At 43.1% G+C, this 23,088-nt stretch overlaps 1 protein-coding gene across 1 annotated transcript; it reads right to left on the reverse strand.

The window, feature by feature from the left end:
* Positions 1-2,664: 2,664 nt before the first annotated feature.
* On the reverse strand, positions 2,665-11,084 carry LOC140995590 (VIP36-like protein). Its single transcript, XM_073465649.1, has 8 exons — positions 10,856-11,084; positions 7,225-7,343; positions 6,859-6,976; positions 5,477-5,559; positions 4,919-5,080; positions 4,597-4,711; positions 4,205-4,321; positions 2,665-3,547 (listed from the first exon to the last, which is right to left on the reverse strand). The coding sequence occupies exons 1-8, from the start codon at positions 11,058-11,060 to the stop codon at positions 3,405-3,407; spliced, it is 1,062 nt and encodes a 353-aa protein (XP_073321750.1). The 5' UTR covers positions 11,061-11,084; the 3' UTR covers positions 2,665-3,404.
* Between the last annotated feature and the right edge of the window lie 12,004 nt (positions 11,085-23,088).

The following is a 23,088-nucleotide window of genomic DNA, read 5'->3' on the forward strand; positions in this document are numbered from 1 at the left end:
GGTCAACAAAAAGGAAGTGAGGTGGACACAAATGGCCAGCATAGAGTCCAGAGGGTTAAAGTGTGTTTACAGGTCTTAGGGAGTATTACATCTACATTCCCCACAATGCAACTAAGCCTGTGAGTGACATCAGTGGAAGCAAAAATCAAATGACATACTGCTTTCTCTGGAGCGTTATACTACTTTTTCCACATATGCGGTAAAACTCCGAAGGACCTGTAAACACACTTTAATGTGTACAATTTGTAGAGATACCCTTTAATTTCACAATGCTTTAATTTTCATTCAGCGGTGCAATGAAAATGCAGGTTTTCCCATTAATTTTAATATCAGTAGTCTATTTTGGCTGCAGTGGTGCGGGCCGCAGGGGGTTTAAAAATAGAGCTGGCTGCAGGCGAAAAAGTTGAACTCAGCTTTTGGAATAACCCAGCCGATTTCACGTTGCGGTGGCCGATCACATAAACTGGCGATCAGACTATGTCTATGACTCAGTGGATTGTAACGTAAATGTGTCATGTGTATTCACTCAGTTTGGCTTTGTACATCAGTTTAAAAACACATCCATGGATGCCGACAATCAGTAGCCATGTTTCCATAAAATGTAAAGCAATTTTTTTTTTTTTTTTTGGCCTTTATATGGCTTTATTGATAGACACAGCTCAAGATAGACAGGAAACAGGATGAGAGAGAGGGGAAGTGACAAGCAGCAAAGAGCCGCAGGCCAGGACTCGAACCCGGGGGCCACTGCAGCGAGGACAAAGCCTCTGTACATGGGACGCCTGCTCTACCAACTGAGCTAAATGGTGCCCTGTGAAGCAAATTTTAAGCAAACTTTTGAAAGTTCGCAAAAATTAAGACAAGTAAAAATGCAAATTTTACATAGCTTCCATAAACTGTTGTGAGTGAATGAACTAGGCTACGTAAAGTATAATTTCTTCAGACAATGACGCGGTGTAGGCTACGTGGCTACGCCACACGTGGATGTGGAAATAAACAGTAAATAGAGAGAGGTCTTCAGGAATTACTTTTGATAGGGCAAGTTGTAATTGTTCTTGCATGAAAGCAAGCATTTGCCATGTTGCATGCTGTCCAGAGGCTAGAAAAAAGACATGTTTTTGCAGACAGCAGAAACAGCTGATCAGTCATGTGAGTTGAGCGTTCGCTTGCATAAGACAAAAAACACCTCAAGCAAGCATACAAACTTTTTTATGAATTAGATTAAGTTCTTTCGAATTTTGCCGTTTCCATTAAATATAAATATTTATATAGATATATCTATATATATATATATATATACACACACACATACACATAAATTGTAAGGTTAGTTTTTATTTTTCTACTAGAAACATTTGGTGGCCAAATTGAACCTTATGGTGGGCGAACTTTAGTCCACAGGCCACACTTTGGGCAGCCCTGCTTTATACGATCATGTGTTTGACAAAGTGGTGAACCTTGGCCCATCCTTGCTTGTGAACCACTGAGGCTTTTGAGGATGCCCCTTTCATACCTAATCATGATACTATCACCTGTTACCCATTAGCCTGTTTACCTGTGGATGTTCCAAACAAGTGTTTTTGGTTCATTCCACAATGTTCGGTCTTTTGTTGCCTCTGTGCAAACTTGTTTGAAACATGTTACTGCCACCAAATTCAGAATAAGCATATTTACAAAAATTTATGACATTGATGAGGTCAAACATTACATATATTTGTACTGTTTTTAATTGCGTATGGAAGGATTAGCAAATTTATGCCACTTCCTGTTTTATTAATGTTTTACACAGCATCCCAACTTTATATGGAATCAGAGTTGTAGCAAAAGGAAAACCAGGGAAACTGTAGCATTTCCTCGCTCGCTACAGAAAAAAGTTTTAATGTGTGTACAAAATTTCCAGATGAAATGCATCTATTTCAATACATCTACAACCATTATAGAGAAACGTAACACCCTGTTTTAGCTTCTTCACACCCCCTTAACAAAAACAAACAAAAAAAAAACAAAAAAAACACTGTAACCCTGACCATCCTGGCCCGAATCCCCTCACGACTCGGTCAGATCATTTCTCTAGAGTTCTTCTATAGCTCCACCTGTCTGAACCAGTTTGATGGACATTTGGCACACAGGCTACAAAGACAGTGAATCGTCTCCGACAACTGCAACAGAGCCAGAATGAGACACAACTGCACCCACTGGCTATAAGGCAAGAGCTTGTATGATGGCAGCAGTTATATTCCAGGTTAAACAACTAAACAGCATTCATATTGAAACACTCTTCAATTTACTCAAACTCACCTTTAAATTCATATGCATATGGCTATTCAATTCACAGTGCATGCTAGAGAAAGGTGGAAAACAACACAATCACAAATCAAAAAGATGATGAAAAATCAAATGCTTCTATGAACAGAAATGTGATGAAATTCAGTGCCACAGAAAATGTTAGACCTTGTTAATATGAAACCTGGTGCTAAACATTGTATTTGGTGCACAACAGTGACAGACTTAGACAAACTTTGACATCCACTTAACTGAGAACGGTTATTAAATTGAGAAAGAAAATGAAGCCAAATAACCTGTGATGTTTCATAGAAAAAAAATAACAGGGGAGCTGCAAAAAGGACTGGAACATACAGTTTGCATACTGCAAAAAGGACTGGAACATACAGTAAGAGTGTGTCTTTATTGGTCCTAGCTAGGCACTTCAAACAGCACTGCTAACTCAGAATCTTTCCTTTAATGTACATCTTACAGCATAATGTCGCATCAATCATACATTTACAAACAGCTAGTACAAAAATCAACTTAAGCTGATGCAAGTGTATTACTTAAGTGCTTATAAGGTGCTCACAAATTCATGGGAGCTCAATACAATTGGAGCAAGAAGTCTACCATGATCCACAGGTTGATTGGTCTTCACAGCAGCTACAGTCAGATTAATACTGCACGTTGGCAGCAATAAGTGGCACATGTTGAACTATACAATAAACCTTAGTACTACAGTGTCATAATAGGATGTAAGTAAACTACACACAGCATGATTGATTCTGAAGTTTTTGTTCGTCTCTGCATCATATGGGCAATCATATGTAAAATCATCAGTTTCTTGATCAGTGCAGAAGTTGCAGACCTACTGTGCTATGTTTTAGGTTGAAATTAGATGATTTTAACAAAAAAAAAAACAACAACTACCAAGGCAGTTTTATCTCATCCATCTTCCACAACACAAAAAGGAAAAAAAGAAAAAAAAAGAAAAGCTGGCTTATTTGTTCACTATCTCCTCACCTGTTCCATCTTAGCTGTTATGTTTCTTGGCTCTGAGCTTCAGGCCCATGAGGTTGTTCATGGAGTTGATTTGACCGTATGGTTCAGAAAAGCTATGGCAGTCTTTATTTGTTCTCTGATCAATAGAAACGTTTGCGTCTGTTTTCCTTCCAGCGCGCATAAATCATCAGTCCTACCACTGCCAGCACACCCAGGCCCAGAATGGAGAAGAGGACGGTGAAGAAGAACTGGACCCCGCTCACCCCTTCCTCCTGGACTTCCACTGCAAAGCAAAATGAGGAGAGAATCATTTGCAAACACAAACTGCCAATCTTCAGAGTACCTGAGTCCAGCCTGATCTAAAATTGTTATAAATTCAAATTTAATGGAGCATTCCATTTTCATAATTTGACACACAAAATTCTGTGTATTCATGATTGGAGTTGAAAGCAGCTGTATAATGTCAGAAAGTCTAAGTCAATTTTGAGAAAAAATCTGCTGATGTCATCAAGGCAATCTATGATATTTGATATTGAGTAAATGCTCAAGTCTAGCATTAAAGGCTAGGCTTATTCCTTCCCTCTGATTGGGCTCCATACTTACAAATCTATGATTACAGTGACCTCATACAGACAATATCATATCATATCATATCATATCATTATTTGTACTTCCACAAAGCCAAATTTGTAACTGAGCAAAATTAGTAGTTTTAATTACGTAATTAGTCTAAACGTCTATTTGCAAGACAATGCGATTTCCAAAGTATTGGAAGCCAAGGAACAAATGCTATCACGTTGCACTATGAGAAATCCAGTGTTGTTTTTAGATTGACCCATTGAACTTTGCCACTTTCATTTGGACTATTCTATTAATTTTTAGAGTACCTTGTACTTAATTGAAACACAGTTATAAGGCTGGGAAAAAAACTGATGACTACCTTGGAACTGTTCCATGTCATCAACCATGGGGATGGTGACCTCCTCCTCATCCTCCTCCTCAGTAGTCCTCTCTACTGTCAGCTGATACAGCTTCATCGAGATGATGTCGTGGTTATCTAGAGCATCATTCACAAGTCAGTAATAAACTCTTGAAGAAAGAATTCAAACAAACCCCCCTTGTGTCCATTTCTTTTGTCATTTTAGCATCGGTGGTGTTTGGGAGAGAAGCTAACTTAGCATCTTGTCTGTCAACTTACTGGAATTGCTTTGGTTGCAGTGCTTGTCACCTGATTTCTCTGAAGATACATGTAAAATTTAATTCCACTTAATTTAATTAAACAGATGTTCCCAGTGGTCAAGCAGCTTGCAGATGATTCTTGAGATATCATACCTGACAGGTCTCCAGTGGCAGAGGAGGCACCTAAGAAGTAGCCTGTTGGTAGATGCAGTCCTGTGATGTCAGCACAGTCCTTCCATTCCTGCTTACCGTCTACATCCACCTTGAGCTGGAGACGAAGGGGTGGTCAGTCACTGATGAAGGATAAACTAATGCAGGACTTTTTCTTTATAAACTTTTTTCTTTGGTATTATTTCACAGCGGTCAATGGGAATCAGCTTCATTCTAGACTGTAAATCCTTACTTTACCTTAAAAGACAAATGACAACATGTACATATACTGTATCAATCTCACCATAATTGGAGGGTTTCATACCGTGAGTCTCTTGTTGGAGTATCTGACAAGGAGAAACGTGTCGTAGATTGTGTTGCGTGCCATAGCTGTGCATCCTCCAAGCTCAGTGGGCCGTCCATCCCGATCATGGTCGTATGACAGAGTCCCATTCCCAAGCATCACCGATACGTACGGGAAACCCCTCTGTGAGGAAGATGGGTGAGATTAACACAAAACACTTTGGCTACAACAAAGACACTTTCATCTGCTACACCATGACTCTATTGTATTGACACAATCTGAGACCAGGTAGCATGGAGCGAATCCGATGGATGAGATCAGATAACAGGAGATGGCGAACTGGTGAAGATAATGGATGAACATTCTATGCTCATGGCACAAAAGCTGTGTCTGAATCTACCTGAGTTCCAGGTTGTGTCCTCTGCACATTAACACGGTTGCAGAAAGAGAAATATGACACACTTTTGAGATCAATTTAATACCTAAAATAACAGGCGTGCAGGCTTTTACATTAACTCTTTTTTATCACAGTTATCACATATGACATACTTATGTCGCCTCCATTAAACCGTCACTCACGTCATGGCTTTTGTCTGCATTGGGGTATGTGTCCACAAATATTCCAAGTCCAATGAAGTGGTTCATATTTCCAAATACAGGACCTGTGAACAAAGACCTAAGTACATCAGGGCATTTTCTCACAACAACACAGTCTCACAACAAACAGCACATGATGTTTGAGCTATTTGTTGCACTTATAGTTTTATGGAAGTGCTGTCCATAATTGGGAAAACCATGCAACCTTCATCACAGGCCATCTTAATATCATACTTAATTTTAGCAGTATATACTTGCAGTTATTTAGCTGTAATTTAATTTCTCACACACAAGTGTGTGCACATGTTGATTCATCTCTAGTCCTAACACTAATCTTGCCACTGACCCGCAAATCACCTTTTTTCCCCAAACACACACATGCGCGCGTGCGTACACACACACACACACACACACACACACACACACACACACACACACACACACACACACACACACACACACACACACAGAGCTTCAAGTTACTTAAGTATCTCTCTCATCTACAATTCAACTCTACTTTCACAATAAGAAAAGGTAATGGCATCTGCCTCAATGTGGGATACATGTACTGTAGCTTACTACTACATAAAATCTGTTGCTATACAAAGGTAGACTAATAAAGAGATAATCCCCTTTAACATGACACCATTGTGCTCATCTGAAGACAACAAAAACTTGCTAGTTTTGTTGTGTCCATGTTCATATGGGTATTAAATGAAATTAACAAGCAGAAAAAACTGGCAAAAGGGCTTTCAAATTACATAACAAAATCGTACAATTAAATTTTGGTAGGGGAGACAGAGTCTTTTATCTGAAAAGTGGTGGTTATGCCCCGGCAGAAAGAATGGGATTCAGACAAAAAACAGAGATATAACTTCAAAAGGAAAAAAGTGATAGACTCATGGGATACACTTTTGAAATGCAACATGACTATCTGGGCTAGACTTAAATTACAGGAGGACCATACAGTTTGAAGATAGTAGGAGTTGGGGCTGAAAAATGTCAGAAATATCATCTCTGGACAAAATACCTAATAAGTACAAGTAACAAAATCATGGCACCTTCACTAAACAAAAATAACACAGTCCGAAAAGGGAATTTACACATAATCTGTTCTTCGTGCTGATGTTCTATTCACACATTGTATCTTTGTGTGTTTAATATGTGCAGAAATAGAAGATAGAATGGTCTCCCAAGTCATGCTGGTAAGCTGACAAAGAAGCCAATTCTTAATGCTAGACTTTGTTAACAGGGTCCTGGAGTGATGGGGTCCTATCTGTTTTTTCACATTACATTAATCAATTTGCAGCATCTAGTTCCTCTGCAAGACGTGCCACCTCTACAGTGGTCTAGTCTGAACCTACCATTCTGCATGCGATCTTTGGTTAACCAGATAGCCAGTCCATCGCCATTAAAATTCTTTTTTCCCTGGCCGTGGATTTTAACGTGCACCTTGAGCTCCCAATCCCGCAAGTACAACGGCTAGAAAGCAATAGAAATGAAGACAAGCGGGTTATTCTTGGTCTATGCACTGTGTAGTATGCATTGACAGCGAAATTGAGTAACATACTATCCCCTTTTGAAACATGCTGAATTATTCAGTAAACATATAAGGGTTTTTATAATATTCATAAAATGCTGCTTAATGTGTATTATTCTGACAATTTCAGAGTAACTGTGAGAATGAGGCAAGATGAGAGGTTAGGTGCAGTTTGTTGCAGTTGACTTACAATTCGACTCCACACCGCTCCCTGTCTGCTCTGTAGGTCTGGGGTCAGCCTCACATGGTCAGGTGTAACCATGGCAGTGCCCATCAGATCCCACTGTGAAGAACTAGAAAAACCCAATCCTGCAAAATATTAATATACCTGTTAATTACGGTATTCACGACAATATACGCAGTAACTTCATCCAACTACTCTCTCTCTCGATGGTGGCAGATTAGACTGCTTTTTGGCCAACATGCCCTCAAAAAATTTAAGCTCCCAGCGAGGCCGGCTCTACGCAGGGGCAAGAGGGGGCAGCGCCCCCTCAAATAAATGTCTTGCCCCCTCAAATCAAAATTTTAGAAGTTGAGAAAGCACATTTTAATACACTCACAAAATTAATATATTACAAGTTGACAAAATTATCTGCAGTAGCAGAAAAATCCGCCGAAAAAGGGACACACACGATACAGTATCAGCTTCCCTCTCATCTCTGTCCCTCCGCTGTGCGTGTATTCACAGGCTGCGCAGCACACACACGCGAATATATTCAGGAAACAGACAGGAACCAAAAACAACGTCTGTACCGTCCTCTGATGATTATAAACGTTAACTACTCCTGACATGTTCAGTATAGAGGTAGGCACCAAACCACCGGATGTATTTTTATAATGTTTTTATGAGTGTTTACAGCTGCCAACGTCTGTAACGCTGCTACTGTGATGATTAAATGACGGTTAAATATTGAGTCTGTGTCTATAATGACCAGATCCTGACACGTAAATGTGATGTCTGTCTACCATACTGTCAACTTAAATATGGACTACTGACTGCATAATATATTAATCAGAATCAGAAACACTTCACTAATCCCCGACGGGAAATTGCTTGCGTTACAGTTGCTCCCATTCAAAGTCAAGAATATGCAGAAAAATAGTAATAATAACAATAATAATAATAATACAAACTATGTATATATATATATACATATATATATATTTAACCGTCATTTAACATCACAGTAGCAGCGTTACATACGTTGGCAGCTGTAAACACTCATAAAAACATTATAAAAGTACATCCGGTGGTTTGGTGCCCACCTCTATACTGAACATATGAGGAGTAGTTAACGTTTATAATCATCAGAGGACGTTACAGACGTTGTTTTTGGTTCCTGTCTGTTTCCTGAATATATTCGTACGTGTGTGAATGTGTAAATGAGAGACATTAACTTACAGCACTTTGTAGAAGGAGCTTTCCAAAGTTCACTCCATTCACTTGTATTAGTTCACGGGGCAGAGCTGCCTCCTCCAATATGGCGGCGACGTCGACGTACGGTCCAGCGCTCAATGAGGCGTCTATGTATATATGTCTATGGTTACAAGCACAGAGATGAGTGCCCACGTCCACTGCATGTGACAAACTGAAGACAAATGACCTGTGTCTGACAGACCCCTACGTAAAGCCCCGCCCCAGACTGTAGTTCTGCACCGTTTTGTTTCATACAATCACAGCGTGTTTTTTACAAAGCCAGCTTACTTATTTTCTGCTCCAGCTTCCAGCAGCTCACAAAGAGAAAGTTAATGCTGTGTAATGCATCCCTTTTTCAGAGCTTTTAAAAAGTGTAGCGCTGCAGCTGCTCCTGCATGTACAGGTGGGACACCCAAGTTGGACAGGTCTGAAGGTAGAGGCCTGACAAAGTGCAATCCACTTCTCCAGGCAGTACCGGTTCACCCAATACGCACACTACGCACGTTGCGTAGGGCCCCGCAAACTAATAGAGGCCCCGCGGGAAGAGGAAAAAAAAAAAAAAGCCCCGCGGGAAGAGGAAAAAAAAAACAAAAAAAAACAAACGTGACGACGTGACCGTCCGTCGTGCACGTCAGATTCCCAGTGCATGTGCATCTAGCAAGATGAAGCGGAGTTATCCCTCAGGGAATGAAAAGAGGAAGAAAAAACAACATGAAAATGAACTGCGGGAACAGCAGTCAGGTAACTCTCCTCTCCGGGTGGGAGAGTGGGAGGGACGGGACTAGTCCGTGTTTGACCTACATTCACAGGGCCGGTGAGCCCTGGGTGAACCCCGGTCTCTGTGTGCTTCTTGCTGGCTTCTATAATTTTAGTTGTAGGCTAGTGTAGAAGAGTTCATTTGCAAAAACAGATAAATGCCATTTTGAACAAGATGAGCTGATGCTTTTGAATTATTCTTTGTAGTGTTGTTTTCAATAAAGCTTTTATTTTTATTTTTTTTTTAGCTACGTCTGTTTTGTTATGTCTCATCTCCTTTGTCAAAGCCACTCAGCTGATTTGACTGATATCATCTGGTGTAAACAATAATTAAAAATTGTTTCGAAAAATTTTAAAAACGGAATTATCTGCTTTTGCAAATGAACTCTTCTGCACTTATACAAAACGGAAAGTAATGGATAAATATTGATATAATTTTGTTTGCTTGGATAGCCCACAGGCAAATATAGATGCAGATATCTTAGTGAATAAATACAACCTGTGAAATATTATGACAATGATGCTAAATAAATAATAATATAAACAATCACCTACATAGAAGTATATTAAAGTAAAAGAAGTGCAGCCGATTTGATGGAGCTGAATTAATAGTAGCCTATCTATATTTTACAGGTGCTATGCTTAAATTTCTCACAAGCAGCACAGACTCCAGCCAGTCAGCCAGTGGAGGGACAGAGCCAGCTTCAAGTAGGACAGGCACAGATGAGCCAGCTTCATCCTCCAGTGCAGCCGCCTCATGCAGTACAAGCAGCACAGGGGAAGAACAGGCAGCCTCAGCCACTCACAAAACTACTTTGGGGTTCAGTTAGGAGGGCCCCTTAGCAGAATTTTGCCTAGGGCCCCATGAAGGTCTGAACCGGCTCTGTCTCCAGGTTGGGGTTGGACACATAGCTATCAACCCAATTCAATGAAGAAACACTGTTACTATAAGCACAGAAAAAAAAGTGCTGGAGCATGATGTGTACACATGATGCCCCCTTCACATTTCTGACTGCCCCCTCATATATGCCTGTCTAGAACCGGCCCTGGCTCCCAGCCGAATACACATCAACTAAACTCAAACTGCAGACCTGTTTAAACATGAGGTTATTATGGTAAATTCCGCCACAGAAACAACATCTTAATGTGTGTGTTTACTTGTCCCTTACAACTTTGTGATGGAATACTGTATAAGCTTATTAATACTGACTGGTGTAACAGCGGTACAAAGCGGCATAAACGAGACTTTTAATGTAACGCTAGTTTTTATATTTATTATGCTGCCCACAAAAGCTGTCGAAGCTAACTTTGTCCTCGCTAAGAGACAGTTAGCATGACTTAGCGGGTTAAAGTTTTGTTGGAAACTAGACTTAATCCCCATTAACGTTACCAACTAACTAGGTTAGCTAATGGTTGTGAGCGAACAGTAGCTATCATTTCCCATGTTGTGACATTAGCTACAAGTGCCTGAGGGGGTACAGAGTTCAACTGACTTATTATTATACTCAGCGGCTAATACAGCATTAGCTATCCAAGAATCGGGCTAAATTGAGCGAAATGCACATTTACGGTGGGAGGAATTGCTAATGTTGGTTCAGTTACACTTCTTAGGTAACGTAACCCCCAAATGAAAGTAAACTTCACTTACCCCGGTATGGCTTTGCCAGTGAATATTCTCGCTTCAAAAAATCCTCCATAAAGTCCTGGTCGTCTGCCAACGACTGGCTCATCAAAACACAAACGATAACAAACAAACATATTGATTCACGGATGCTTTTATAACAAAACATTGGATATAAAAAACAGAAACTTCTCAATCGATCCAGATTTGACTTGGTTACAATGGCAACCATCTTTACACTCCCAATGGTCACGTGGTTTCTAGCAAAGAAGTAGGATAAACGACACTTCCGGTTACTTCTTTTCAAATTAAAACCTATTTGACGAACTAAATTGAATACGTTTAAATCAAACAATGTGTTAGGAAATAGCTATATCTTCAGACCAGTGGTGTGAAAAGTAGTAATTCATATCTTTTACTCAAGTAAACGGAATATTAGCCTAAAAAGCAAGGTAAAACTATACTGCTCAAAACAATTATGGGAACACTTCATGATGATGATGAACGAATTATTCAAGTTGAAATTCTTTACTGATGAACATTGTATAATTTGTTGAGTACAAAACAAACGGTCAGTGGAAATCAAAATCATCAACCCATTGAGGGCTGGATTCAAAATAACACCGAATATCAAAGTAAAAAATCAAAGTCACAGGCTGATCCATCTTGTGTGAATTTTTTCACAGCAACTCATAATGTGACTCAGTAGTGTGTATGGCCCCCACAGGCCTGTATGCACTCCTGACAACGTCTAGGCATAATCCTGATGAGTTGGCAGATGGTGTCCTCGGGGATCTCCTCCCAGACCTGGATCAGGGCATCAGTGAGCTCCTGGACAGACTGTGCCGGTACTTGGTGGCGTTGGATGTACTGATACATAACATACCATACCGTAGGTGCTCAACTGGATTTAGGTCAGGGGAACGAGAGGGCCAGTCAATGGTATCAATGCCTTCGTCATCCAGGAACTGCCTACACACTCTGGCCACATGAGGCCGGACATTGTCCTGCAACAGGAGGAACCCAGGGCCCACTGCACCAGTATAAGTGGATGACAATCGCTCTGAGGATTTCATCACTGCTAGGTTGATGCCCTTCTACGGCCCTGCCCAGTTCTCCTCGTGTAACAGCTGGTCTCCTGGTGTCCCCTCCATGCTCTTGAGACTGTGCTGGGAGACACAGCAAACCTTCTTGGATGTTCCATCCTGGAGCAGCTGGACTACCTGTGCAACCTGATTGGTCTGCAGGTACCACCTCATGCTACCAGTAGTGACAAGGACACTAGCAGGACACAAAACTAGAGAAGAATCAGTCAGGAAGGATAAGGAGAGAGCAATTGTCTGTGGCCACCACATGCAAAACATTCCCTTTTGGGGGGTTGTCTTGCTTTTGCCTCTCCATTTCACATGTTGTCACTTTCATTTGCACCAAAGCAGGTGAAACTGATTCACAATCACTTGTGTTTCCGAAATGGACAGATTGATATCAATGAAGTTTAAGTGACTTGCTGTTATACTGTGAAGATTAAGCTTAAGATTTGAGCAGTGTTGACTGTTGATAAAAGTAACCAATTTGTATAGCTTTTTATTATACAGTGCATTCAGAAAGTATTCAGACCCCTTCACTTTTTCCACATTTTTTTATGTTGCAGCGTTATGCTAAAATCGTTTAAATAATTTCCCCCGTCATCAATCTACACTTAATATACCATAATGACAAGGCAGAAACAAAATAATGTAATTTTCTGCAAATTTATTAAAAAGGAAAAACTGAAATATCACATTGACATTAAGGCATTGGGGGCCACTTTGTGAGGTTTTCCTTTTTTATAATGTTTGCATTACTCACCAGCATCGTTTGTTGTGTGTAAACATTTGGAAAACTGTTGTACCTTTTTCCATTAAGGCTAGATATTTCTAGTTCATTTACAATGTATGTTGACACCAATGTCTTAGAGCTCATTGTTAACAAACATATCTTTGATCCTTTCCCAGTCAGGTTCAGCTTTCTCATTAGAGCTTCGGAGCAGAATGTAGATGTTGATCCATTGTCTAAAAATGGATAGGTCTCAATCACTTTCTAGCCTTTTCTTGCTTTCACCTGAACTGGAAGAATTGGGAGTATTCCATTACTACCGACCCCTGTTTGGCTTCCAAAGGCTTGAGACGATACAAAGTGTGTTGTTTACAGTTGGTTCAGGTTCACTGTAGTATATGCCACTGGTGTTCACTGCCTTGTCCAATTGATTTTGCTCCTTGTGTCACTCAGTTTGGTTTCCTTTGTCTCCTTGTGTTGTAGTTTGTTAACAGCACAGACACTTTTAGCAACGTTTTCTCGTTTAATTTTTGGTTTTTGGTACACATCCCTTTTGATAAGCATTCCTCTTTTAGTGGCTTGAATATCCCCAAAAATTGGATCAGACAAGAGCTTGACATGATGTTCCACAAAGTGCACGACATCATTGAAGTTTGGTTTGCACTTTTGTTTATCACGAATATTACATGCTATGCTTCTGAATCGTTCCCTCAGTTTAAAAGGAAGTTTTGAAATGACAACTTTGGGATTAGCAGACATGTCATGTTCTCTCATGTCCTACAAATCAGACATTGCGTTGTTGCATCTACATAAGAATATAGCGTAATTGTGGAGCAAGGAAACATTTTCAGCCTTAAAAGCAGGCCAGTTGAGAACCTTTTCCATGTAAGCTGCTGTGATCTTTGTTTCATTGCCAAAATGCTCTTGTAGTAGGGTTTCAAAGCCGTTTCAAAGCCTCTCTCAGGACTCGTAAACATCTTTGTACAATGTCTCGCGGATGCCCTCTGGTGTATCTTTCCAGAAAATACATGCAGGCCAGTCCCCTTTATATGCAATCTTCTCCCCCACACAGTGTTTAAAGACTTGCACGAAAACTTCAAATTTTAAAGGGTCATTTTCAAAAACAGGTATATCAATGTTATGGATTGCTTTGCATCCGTAATGCCAACAGTTATTTCTTTTGGCCTTTGCTTCTAAAAATAGGATTCCATTCCATCTTGATCTGAAAATGCTTGCAAAACTGTTAGTTCTGCACCTGCAGCTTCAATCACAGCATCTGACCACCTGTCAAACATTTTGTCACACTGTGGGCAAATTCATTTACACTCAAAAGTTTTGCCTTGAACCAAATTTAATGTTTTTCTTTTTCTTCCAAAGGTAACAACCTGAGTATTATGTGCACTTTTTGCGTCATTAATCAACATTTGATATATGCTGAAGTTGCCACCTCTGTTACAATTAGTCCTACACCTAACTGATAATTGTTAGCTGAAAGTATTCCGTCAACATTGTGTGAACTTCTGCTAGTTTGTGTTGTTGGCAGTGGCGGTCCTTTCTACAGGCGACATAGGCGCTTGCCTAGGGCACCACCTAGTGAGGGGCGCCAAATATGCGGTGAGAAAAAATTTATTTTTCAACAGTTTTTGCCATCCCTCTATCTACAACGATACTTTGACATAAAAAATAAATTAAACTTAAAGCTGGAGTCTGTAAGTTGGAAAAACCGTCAAGCTCAGGCCAGATTTGAAAGTATCCAGCCAGTAAACCCTGCCCCCTGCACTCAGGCCTCTCTCCAAAGCCGCTCCCCCCAAACAATGAACGCGTACAATCTGACAACTGCCAAATACCACCATCGGAGTCCAAGTCCTCATGAGCGGTGAGGAGGAGAGTACCAGTGCATCGTTTTCATCACAACATCTAACAACAAGTAGCTACCTCATGTCTCATTTACCTGTAAGTAAACACCTAATATTATCATATTAAATGTAAACAACCAACATAGCCATTGCTAGCACTGATAGCTGTCAAGCTAGCTTTGTTAGCATTCAGACATTGTTTTGAAAGTGTGTTTTGATGTTGTAACTTATAGCTGGTTAGCTAGCAGCAGCTGGCTACGGTAACGTTAGATATGGCAAAGCTCAAACATGAAGATTAGTGGTGGGCCTGCTACATCATCATTTTTTCCTGATAAACACCACCTACAACTATTTGTGTTTGTACAGTATATTGACCAGGCATGTAACTTGGACACACATGTGCCCTAATCAGAATCACATTTTTTTGCGAAGTAGTTTTTCACCATTTGAATTTGTGTTTTGGTGCATAACAATAAACACAGTAAGTAGAAACATGTAATGAAAGATAAAGGGCTGGTACTTCAAAAAAATGTTATATAAACTGGGACATCTGTACAGCTTTGTCCAGGAATGTCTAAAGTATTGACCATTGAAAGTGTATATGTTCACAGTATGCTGAGGACAGTTGAGCTCTGTTCCATAAAAAGATCTAATCATGTTGCTCATCTGTTGCTTTACAGGCCAAAATTCAATGACTACATTTGGAGCAATCACATCAAGTGCTGGAACTCTGCCTGACACCAATTTATTTGTTGTTCTGTATTTACTCCTTGTTTTGCATGATCTCTTACTTGTTTGAATAAAGTCTTGAAAATGATAAATGCCTTTTCTTTGCACTTTCAGCATAAACAATTTTTTGTTTTGATTCTTTAGTGTGCACTTTTTGTTCTCAGATGTTGCACTACTGTTAAAAATATGTCTAAAAGTTTATTTTTTGTGTATTTATTATTGAACAGGTTTATTCATTTGCACATATTGTTATATTGTTTGGATTATCATTGTTTAAATAAATGTGCAATTCTTTGGACATGAGGTCTTTTCTCATGGGGATGGGGCGCTATCAGTAAAGCTCGCCTGGGGCACCAAATGGTCTAGGACCGCCCCTGGTTGTTGGTGTTGATGTGACAGTTTGAAGGTTTGTAGATTGACCCAAAAGTGGATAATCAGTCAGGTGAAGGTTATAATGTGATTTATTCAACAATCAGTGAATATTAGTGCAGTTCAGGGGTAGCTCGTTGAAGCAGGTGAAGAGGGCTCTGTGAGGAGGGGGGTTACTTGAGGTCATGAAGCTCCAGAGCATGCAGAGAAGCTTGGTGGCTGGCTGGGTTCTGGTGCGGGGTTATCAGTGAGCAGACAGGGTCCTGAGAGCGTCTCGGCTTGGGGAGTATTGGGTGGAATGTGGCTGGTGGCAGAAGTGTGCAGGCAAAAAGCTGCTTGGTGGAGAGGATGGAGAGCATGGAAAAGCCAACACTGGTGGATGACGAGGAGAAGAACTGGGTTAAATCAAGTAAAATGACGAAGTAAAAAAGTAGCACTAGGAAATAACACTTAGATTTTTGCTCGAAAGTAACTACCAAGTGTCGGAAACAATCTGCCAAAGAATGCAGAGTTGACCAAGGTATTTAACCAAGGGGTGATTTTTTTTTTAATCTATTTGAAATTTTCAAATTTCATTCTCCTACTACTACTTCTTGTACCACTATGTCTACTACTACTACTTCTACTACTCCTACTACTGCTACTGCTACTTGTACTAATACTACTACTTGTGCTACTACTACTACTTGTACTACTACTACTACCTCTTCTAATACTACTACTTGTACTACTACTATGAGTACTTGTACTACTGACTTCTGCCTCTGCTGCTACTTGTACTTCTACTACTTCTTATACTACTACTACGTCTTCTAATACTACTACTCCTACTTCTACTAATACTACTACTTGTACTACTACTATGAGTACTTGTACTACTATGACTTCTGCTTCTGCTGCTACTTATACTTCTATTACTTCTTATACTACTACCACTACTACTACTACTACTACTACTATTTCTTTACTACTACTACTTCAACTACTTTTACTACTACTAATGCTGCTTCTACTTTTCCTATACCACTAATTGTACTACTACTACTACTACTTCTACTAACACTACTACTTGTAATACTACTTCTACTTCTTCTTCTACTACTACATGAGGGTTTTTCAGCAGTGTAGTGTAATGCATTATAGTTTTATGCATTTCAGGCAATTATTTTTCACATTTCAGCAAAATCTCTTCAGCTCTCAGAATTCACAGTGTATTTTCGCAGGAAATACACATTTTCTAGTTAAGAATTTGTCATTTCACAAAGAGAAGTTTCTCCTACGTCAACAACTCACAAAATTGCGTGATTTTTTAAAGGGCGTCTCAGGGTATTGCGGTTACTCATTAAACAGTGTGTTCAAAAATATCTGCTGCTTGTCTTACAGTACAACACCTGATTAGCATTACAGTGTTTGTTGAGTTGACAAAGATGACAAAAATGTTGTTCCAGGCACGCTACTCATGAGTGTTTCCTTGACAACCCGGTTGTCACATGTGGTGTCAGAAGTGGGATAACCGTGATGACTACCTGGAACGACATCAACTCCCTTATCGCCCAGATGGAAGAGAGCGGACTGATACGGGAGAACGGCAGAGTGAAAGGTCACTCCGGGCGGCCAGACGGGCGGTGGTAATGTTATGGGTTGGCCGCCACGGGACATGGTCACCGTAGCCGGCGGTGATGCTCGCCAGCACAGCCTCGCCCCGCCCCCAGTAGCGACTGCCAGGACTGCTGCCGCCGGCGTCCGACACCGATGATGCCAGAGATCTGCTTGCCAAGAGCAGGAGAGGAGTTGATGAAAGCCTAGGCACCTACACCAACACCCCAGTTGGACACCCCAACTTCGATGAGGCTGTGCAGGCATAAGATGCTGTTCAGGCCTTCATCAGGGGCCTCCAGCTTGAACGTCTGAAGGAACATCTCCGACTGCACGCCCCCAGCACCCTGACAGCAGCTCTGGAAGAGGCAGAGCGAGGAGAACACGTCCTATGCCCTGAAGGACATCATCGCAGTGATGCCTACTGAGTCAGCCAGGCCACCTGTGAGAACAGCGACGAGGAGGAAGCCGTGTGACAAGCCACACCCTCTCCACGACAACGCTGCCAGAGGGAGGCCACGTCGCCCAAAACTGCCTTGCTCCAACACCAAGGAACCAGATCGCTTCGAGTGATAGTGGGCAGCCAGCAGACGCAGCATCAGTTCTGGTTGGCCAACATCCAGGACCCCTGCATCATTGGCCACCACGGCCTCCAGTGGCAGCAAAACCCCCGTTCACACCCCAGCCGCAGACCATGGAGATCAAGGGAGCCATCAACGACCTCTTCAAGAGGAGTTGTCAGGATTTGAACAGGGAGCAGCAGCACCAGCTTAAGGACTTACTGCAGACTCTCAGTGATGTTTTTGCTGTCAAAGACGAGGACTGCAACCACACCAATCTGGTTCTCCACCATATAGACACAGGGAAGGCCCGCCCCATCCGCCCACGACGCCTTCCCCTCGCCAAGCGGGTGGCTGCCCAGCAGAAAGTTGAGGAGATGCATCGGGCAGGTATCATCGAGCCCTAAAACAGCCCCTGGGCGGCCCAACAGTCCTGGTCCATAAGAAGGATGGCACCTGGCATTTTTGTGTGGACTACAGGTGTCTAAATGATATCACTCGCAAGGACTCTTACCCTCTGCCACAAATTGATGATGCCCTGGACTACATTGCTGGCTCCTCCTGGTTTAGCCCCCTCGACCTACGCAGTGGTTGTTGGCAGGTGGAGCTGACACCAGAGTCCCACCCTAAGACAGCCTTCATGATTGGCCAGGGGCTGTGGCAGTTTAAAGGGATGCCATTTGGACTGTGCAATGCCCCTGCAACCTTTGAACACCTCATGGAGAGGGTCCTGGCCGACATACCCCGCAACCACTGTGTGGTGTACCTTGATGACCTCCTAGCCCATGCTGCAGACTTCCAGGGGGTGCTCCAGAACCTGTATGATGTCCTCCAAGCCATCCGCCGAGCTAGACTTCATCTCAACCCCAAGAAATGCCACTTATTCTGCCGGAAGGTCTCCTTCTTGGGCCATGTCATCAGTGGTGAAGGCGTCGCCACGGACCCAACCAAAGTGACTGCAGTCCGAGAGTGGCCAGCTCCAAGTAATGTTGCTGAGCTTCGCAGCTTCCTGGGCCTAGCATCGTATTGTGCTACAGCCTTCTCCCAGCTCCGCTCTGCCTTGACGGAAGCTCCAGTGCTGGCCTTCCTGGACCCAGAGAGGATCTTCATTGTCGACACAGATGCCAGCAACGTGGGCGTGGGCGCTGTGGTGTCCCAGGAGGGGGAGCACGATGAACAGGTCATCGCCTACTTCAGCCGCACACTCAGCAAGCCAGAGAAGAACTACTATGTCACCCGCCAAGAGCTGCTGGCTGTTGTCCTGGGCCTTTGCCACTTCCGACCATACCTGTATGGGCAGAGGTTCATCCTGCGGACTGATCACGCTTCACTCACCTGGCTGCTGAACTTCAAGGAGCCAGAGGGGCAGTTGGCCAGGTGGATGGAGATCCTCCAAGACTACGACTTCGACAACCGGCACCGGGCTGGCAGACACCACAACAACGCAGACGCTCTGTCCTGGCGGCCATGCGAGGGTGAAAGGTGCAGGTTCTGCCAGCATGTGGAGAATCTTCACTTACCAGGCCCCAGGGTGGCTGCATTACAAGTTGTGGGGACATCCAATGACAACGACTGCGAGACCATCGATCCCCAGCAGCTCCAACGGGACCAGCAGCAAGATCCTGTCCTCTCCAAGGTTCATGCCTGGGTGGGCAGCAGTATCAGCGCTAGACCTGGAGACCAAGGTGCTGTACTCCCAGTGGCCCTGCATTGTAACCCAGGAGGGCCTCCTATACCGTTGCTGGAAATCTCCGGGAGGTCAACGTGAGGTTCTGCAGCTTCTAGTTCCTCGCAGCCTGCTGAGCCACATCCTCAAGCTGGTCCACGGTTCAGTGGGGGCAGGACATTTCGGTGTAGCCAAGATTCTACACCGGCTTAGGGGACGATTCTATTGGCCAGGCTGCTGTCCTGTTGACGAGCTGTTTGTCCACCGCTGCGATGCCTGCACTGCCAAGAACGGCCCCACGAGGTAGTCACATGCCCCCTTGCAGCAGTATCGGGTGGGGGCACCATTTGAGAGGGTTGGCATCGACATCCTGGGCCCATTCCCCACTACCGACCAGGGGAACCGCTACGTCCAGGTGGCCATGGACTACTTTACAAAATGGCCAGAGGCGTACGCAGTTCCCAACCAGAGCGCCACCACCACTGCAGAGAAGTTGGTCGACGAGATGTTCTGTCGGTTCTATGGTCATACCGGACAGCAGTGCAAGAATCAACCAAGTGCACCCCTGCAGCATTGATGTTTGGACATGAGCTGCGAACCCCAGTGGATCTGGTGTTTGGGCCCCCTCCAGAGCAGGAAGTGGGGGGAGAACCAGGGCTGGACTATTATTACCACCTCCGTGAGCGGCTGAGAGAGTTACATGAACTCGCCAGGCAGTCCTTGGCAGAGGCTGGGTTGCAGCAGAAATGGGCCTATGATCTCCGCACCAAAGGGGAGGACTTTGCAGCTGGTGCTCAAGTGTGGGTCTACAACCCAGTGATGAAAAAGGGACGTTCCCATAAGCTTGATAGCCACTGGGTGGGGCCCTGCACCGTCCTGGAGAAACTGTCTGATGTTGTTTACCGGGTGCGGTTGCTTCGGAGGAACCGGGTGGTGGTTCTTCACAGAGACCATCTGGCACCCTACCAACCATTGGCCTCATCTACGGAGCATGCTGAGGGGGAACAGCCAGCCTTACCACCCAGTCCCCCACAGGCTACTGAGGGTAGCCTGCGACGCACAATACGCAGGCAACGCCGGCTTCCTCGGCACCTTCAGGACTTTGTTGTTGATACATGGATTGCTGAGGACAGCTAATACAGCTAGGTGGGGGCAGTGTAGCGCCCCTTGTGGGCTGTGGCACAATAACTTGTGGGTGTTCTGTTGGTGTTGTAATTACGGTTTGTGAATGTATTTGTAAATAAGACAATGTGAAAAATAGTTGCGATAGTGTGTTAATTCATTTTCCTTGTTCTGTGGTTAAATTGTGTTGAGTTGACAAAGATGACAAAAATGTTGGCACCGGGAGTGAAGGGGTGTTTGCTGGGAGAGACTTCCGGTCTGTTCAGCTGTTTGTGTGTGTTCAAAAATAAACTGTTGTTCCAGGCACGCTACTCGTGAGTGTTTCCTTGACAACCCGGTTGTCACAGTATGCAGTTACCTATAGTTCCCTCAAACAATGTAATGAAGATGCGCATCAGAGGGGATTTAGAAGTGTGTAGTGTGTAGTGTTAGTAGAAGTGTAGTTCTATGCTATATTCGATCTGGGTGTAAACATATATGTTGGGCAGTATGTTTCACTTACAGGCTTATGCAAGTACAAACAGTAACTTAATGCTACACATCCTTAGTTTATTTAACATAGTTCACAGAAGAGCTGTTCAACCGAAACAGTCATATTATCATGGCGTTACACTATGTAATCAAGGTCCTTTCATTACTACTTTGTGTAGCACAATGTTAACAGTTAATAGAATAAGACACTAAGCCAGGAGATTTAATTGTTTTATTGAAATTGTTACATTTTGCTGATGCTGTTAAGTAGATACCTCCTCAGTGCACTACATACAACATGTTAGTTTAATGATTTGTGGCTGATTGTGTGTAATGTCTGGATGCAAGTTCACTCACCTGTTAGCTGTGTCCCAATTCAGGGGCTGCATCCTTCGAAGGGCGCATTTGAAGGCCAATTACATCACAATGCTGCGCGAAGGCTGTCCAAATTCGAAGGCTCCTTCAAATGCAGCCCACAAATGCAGCCTTCTTTTCCCTCTTTTCGGAGGACGCGCCGCTGCTATCCTTCGCGGTCTCCCATATCCCAAGATCCTTTGCGCGCCGCTCCTCAGTCCCGAAAAAGAAGAGGGAAAGCAAGAAAAATGGCGACATCAAGTGGCGCAGACTTGACATTTAAATGTATTGGGTTTATTCTCGGTTTTTACTCATTTGAACATCCAACGGCAGATATGTTAAACTTCAGCGGACTTTCAGTTAAAATACGTGACGCTGGTAATGCATTAGCATACGGCATAAATTAGCATTATGCCGTTGGAAGTAAAGCCTTAAAAGCCTTCACTTTCAAAATGTTAGACGTTCAGAAAACCATAAAATCCATTCAGTCAACTCTCTTTCGCGGTCCTGGGGGGCAGAAATTGTGACGTAAGGGTAAGGGCGGGAACATCTGGTGACACAACCAGGAAATACTCCAAAGGCTAGACCGTCCAATTTAACAACGGTTGACACGGCCTTTGAAGGTCTCTCCGAAGGACTCGCCTTCGGAGGCCGCAAAGGCCGGGTCCTTCGAAGGATGCAGCCCCTGAATTTGGACACAGCTGTTGTGTCTCCTCTTCAGGGTGTTCTGGGCAAAAGAGTCCCCAGGGAAACGAAGCACATATTTAAAGGTTCCAGGAGATACCACCTATTGATTGGTGAAGGGGTGTCTGGGACAAGGAGTTGAGGATGACCAAAGGTGGGAAGAAGCATAACCAGCAGGAAGAGCCAGATGATGGAGCAAATGCATCGGCAGATCAGGGGGCCATGGCAGCTGGCAATCAAGGGGAAAAGTTGGAGGAGGTGACAGGTTTGGTCAAATCTCTCATTGAGTCTCAAGCAGCTACAGACCAGCAGAGGGACTAAGAGTTCTCCCGTCAAGAACAAAGATGGAAGACCATGCATAATCACTTCCAGCAGATATAGTTTCAAGTGAATGAAATGAAAGATGATTACAGACGTGTGCGGGGAGAGCTGGAAGAGGAGCAAGTAGCAGGAAGTGATGAAGCTGATGACACGGATGAGGGGAAAGGTCGAACAAACTTCATACCTCAGAGGGAACCACCAATCCGTAGAGAACCAAAGCTGCTCCCACTGTCCCCAGATGATGACATTGAACATTTTTTGATGACATTCGAAAGGATGGCCCAAGTCTGTCGTTGGCCAAAAGATGCGCCTGGTCCCATTGCTGACAGGTGCCTATGTGCTCATGGACATTGCAGATGCTGAAGATTATGAAAAAGTGAAAGCAGCAATATTGGCAAAATATGAAATCACAGCAGGTATTTACTGCAGATGATTCCGGTCCATGGACCTCTTTAAAGGAGAGACACCACGTGAGCTGTATGCTCGCCTAAAAGACTTGTTTTCCAAGTGGGTTAAACCAGAAAGGTTGACAGTGAAAGAAATATCTGAGACAATGATCTGAGACAATGATCTGAGCACCCTGAGCTGGAGGTTTGGATCCGTGAACATGACCCTCCTACCACAGAAAAAGCAGCTCAGCTGGCTGAAGTCTTCATGACAGCCAGAAGAGGAGCCAGATACACCAGCTTTGGCCGAGACAACAATTTTGCCCAGAGA

Source organism: Pagrus major, chromosome 5 (genome assembly GCF_040436345.1).
Source record: "Pagrus major chromosome 5, Pma_NU_1.0".
Taxonomy (NCBI): domain Eukaryota; kingdom Metazoa; phylum Chordata; class Actinopteri; order Spariformes; family Sparidae; genus Pagrus; species Pagrus major.